This window comes from Peromyscus californicus, unplaced genomic scaffold (genome assembly GCF_007827085.1).
Source record: "Peromyscus californicus insignis strain IS unplaced genomic scaffold, ASM782708v3 Scaffold_16__1_contigs__length_79575227, whole genome shotgun sequence".
NCBI classification, from domain to species: Eukaryota; Metazoa; Chordata; class Mammalia; order Rodentia; family Cricetidae; genus Peromyscus; species Peromyscus californicus.
This window is the reverse complement of record NW_026294458.1, coordinates 70,245,956-70,246,829: the sequence shown is the minus strand read 5'-3', so window position 1 is coordinate 70,246,829 and position 874 is coordinate 70,245,956. Positions and strand designations below refer to the sequence as shown.

Genomic DNA, 874 nt, shown 5'->3' with positions numbered 1-874 from the left:
GATCTCAAAAGGACAGTTTCACTTTTCTCTGTCCTCTCTCATTCCCAGCAGCAAATGAACACATGCAACTTTTGCAAACTCACAAATACATTTGGAAGACTATTGTAGGCAATTGTTAGGACTGGAACAAGGCAATACTTGAAACAAATATGGTTTATTTAACAATACAAATCTATTTTACATGTAAGTGAAGAGCCAAGTTTGATGTAGTCTACATTATTATTAAGTACATTCTCAGAAGAGATTTTTTATAGACTGTCATACTGTATTATTGATTAGAATGAAACCATATAGACAAGTTGAATTTCTTTTTTTCTTCTTCAGATAATTGAGAATATAAAAGTGTTTTTGAAGCCATTAAAATAATTCTCGTTTTACGACACTTGGAGATACTTTGACTTAGAGAGGTTGTTATAGTTAGGAGGAGACGCAGCTACAGAATCTCTTCAGTAGAAGCCACAGGTCCAGTACCTTCTACAGCACAGTGGGCGGCAGCAGCCATAACCGTAGCCACCATAGCCACCATAGCCTCCACAGCCACAGCCATAGCCACAACCATAGCCATAGCCTAGGCCACCATAGCCATAGCCCAGGCCACCATAGTATCCGCCATAGTAACACATGGTGTCAGGAGTGGACTGTTCAGAGGATGATAACCGGTAGGTTCCTTGAGTCTGGCTGTCACCATCTGCCAAGGGCCTTTTATACACCTGGGTTGTTGCTGGGGAAAACCACAGGCATTGCAGCATCACACATCTCTGCACAGTGCCTCAGAAAACATCACGAGTTCCCGGATTTACTGGGCAGACAAGGCTGCATAACTAAGATAATTGCGCTCCTACTTCAAAATCCAATGGTCAATTCATAGAATCCT

The 874-nt window shown here is 41.5% G+C and overlaps 1 protein-coding gene across 1 annotated transcript; it reads right to left on the bottom strand.

Moving 5' to 3' along the window:
* Positions 1-446: 446 nt before the first annotated feature.
* LOC128111601 (keratin-associated protein 20-2-like) lies at positions 447-623 on the bottom strand. Its single transcript, XM_052739853.1, has one exon. The coding sequence runs from the start codon at positions 621-623 to the stop codon at positions 447-449; it is 177 nt and encodes a 58-aa protein (XP_052595813.1).
* Between the last annotated feature and the right edge of the window lie 251 nt (positions 624-874).

What these genes read in the sequence shown, in the direction of transcription:
- LOC128111601 (XM_052739853.1), bottom strand. Translation starts at nt 623, where the DNA reads ATGTGTTACTATGGCGGATACTATGGTGGCCTGGGCTATGGCTATGGT.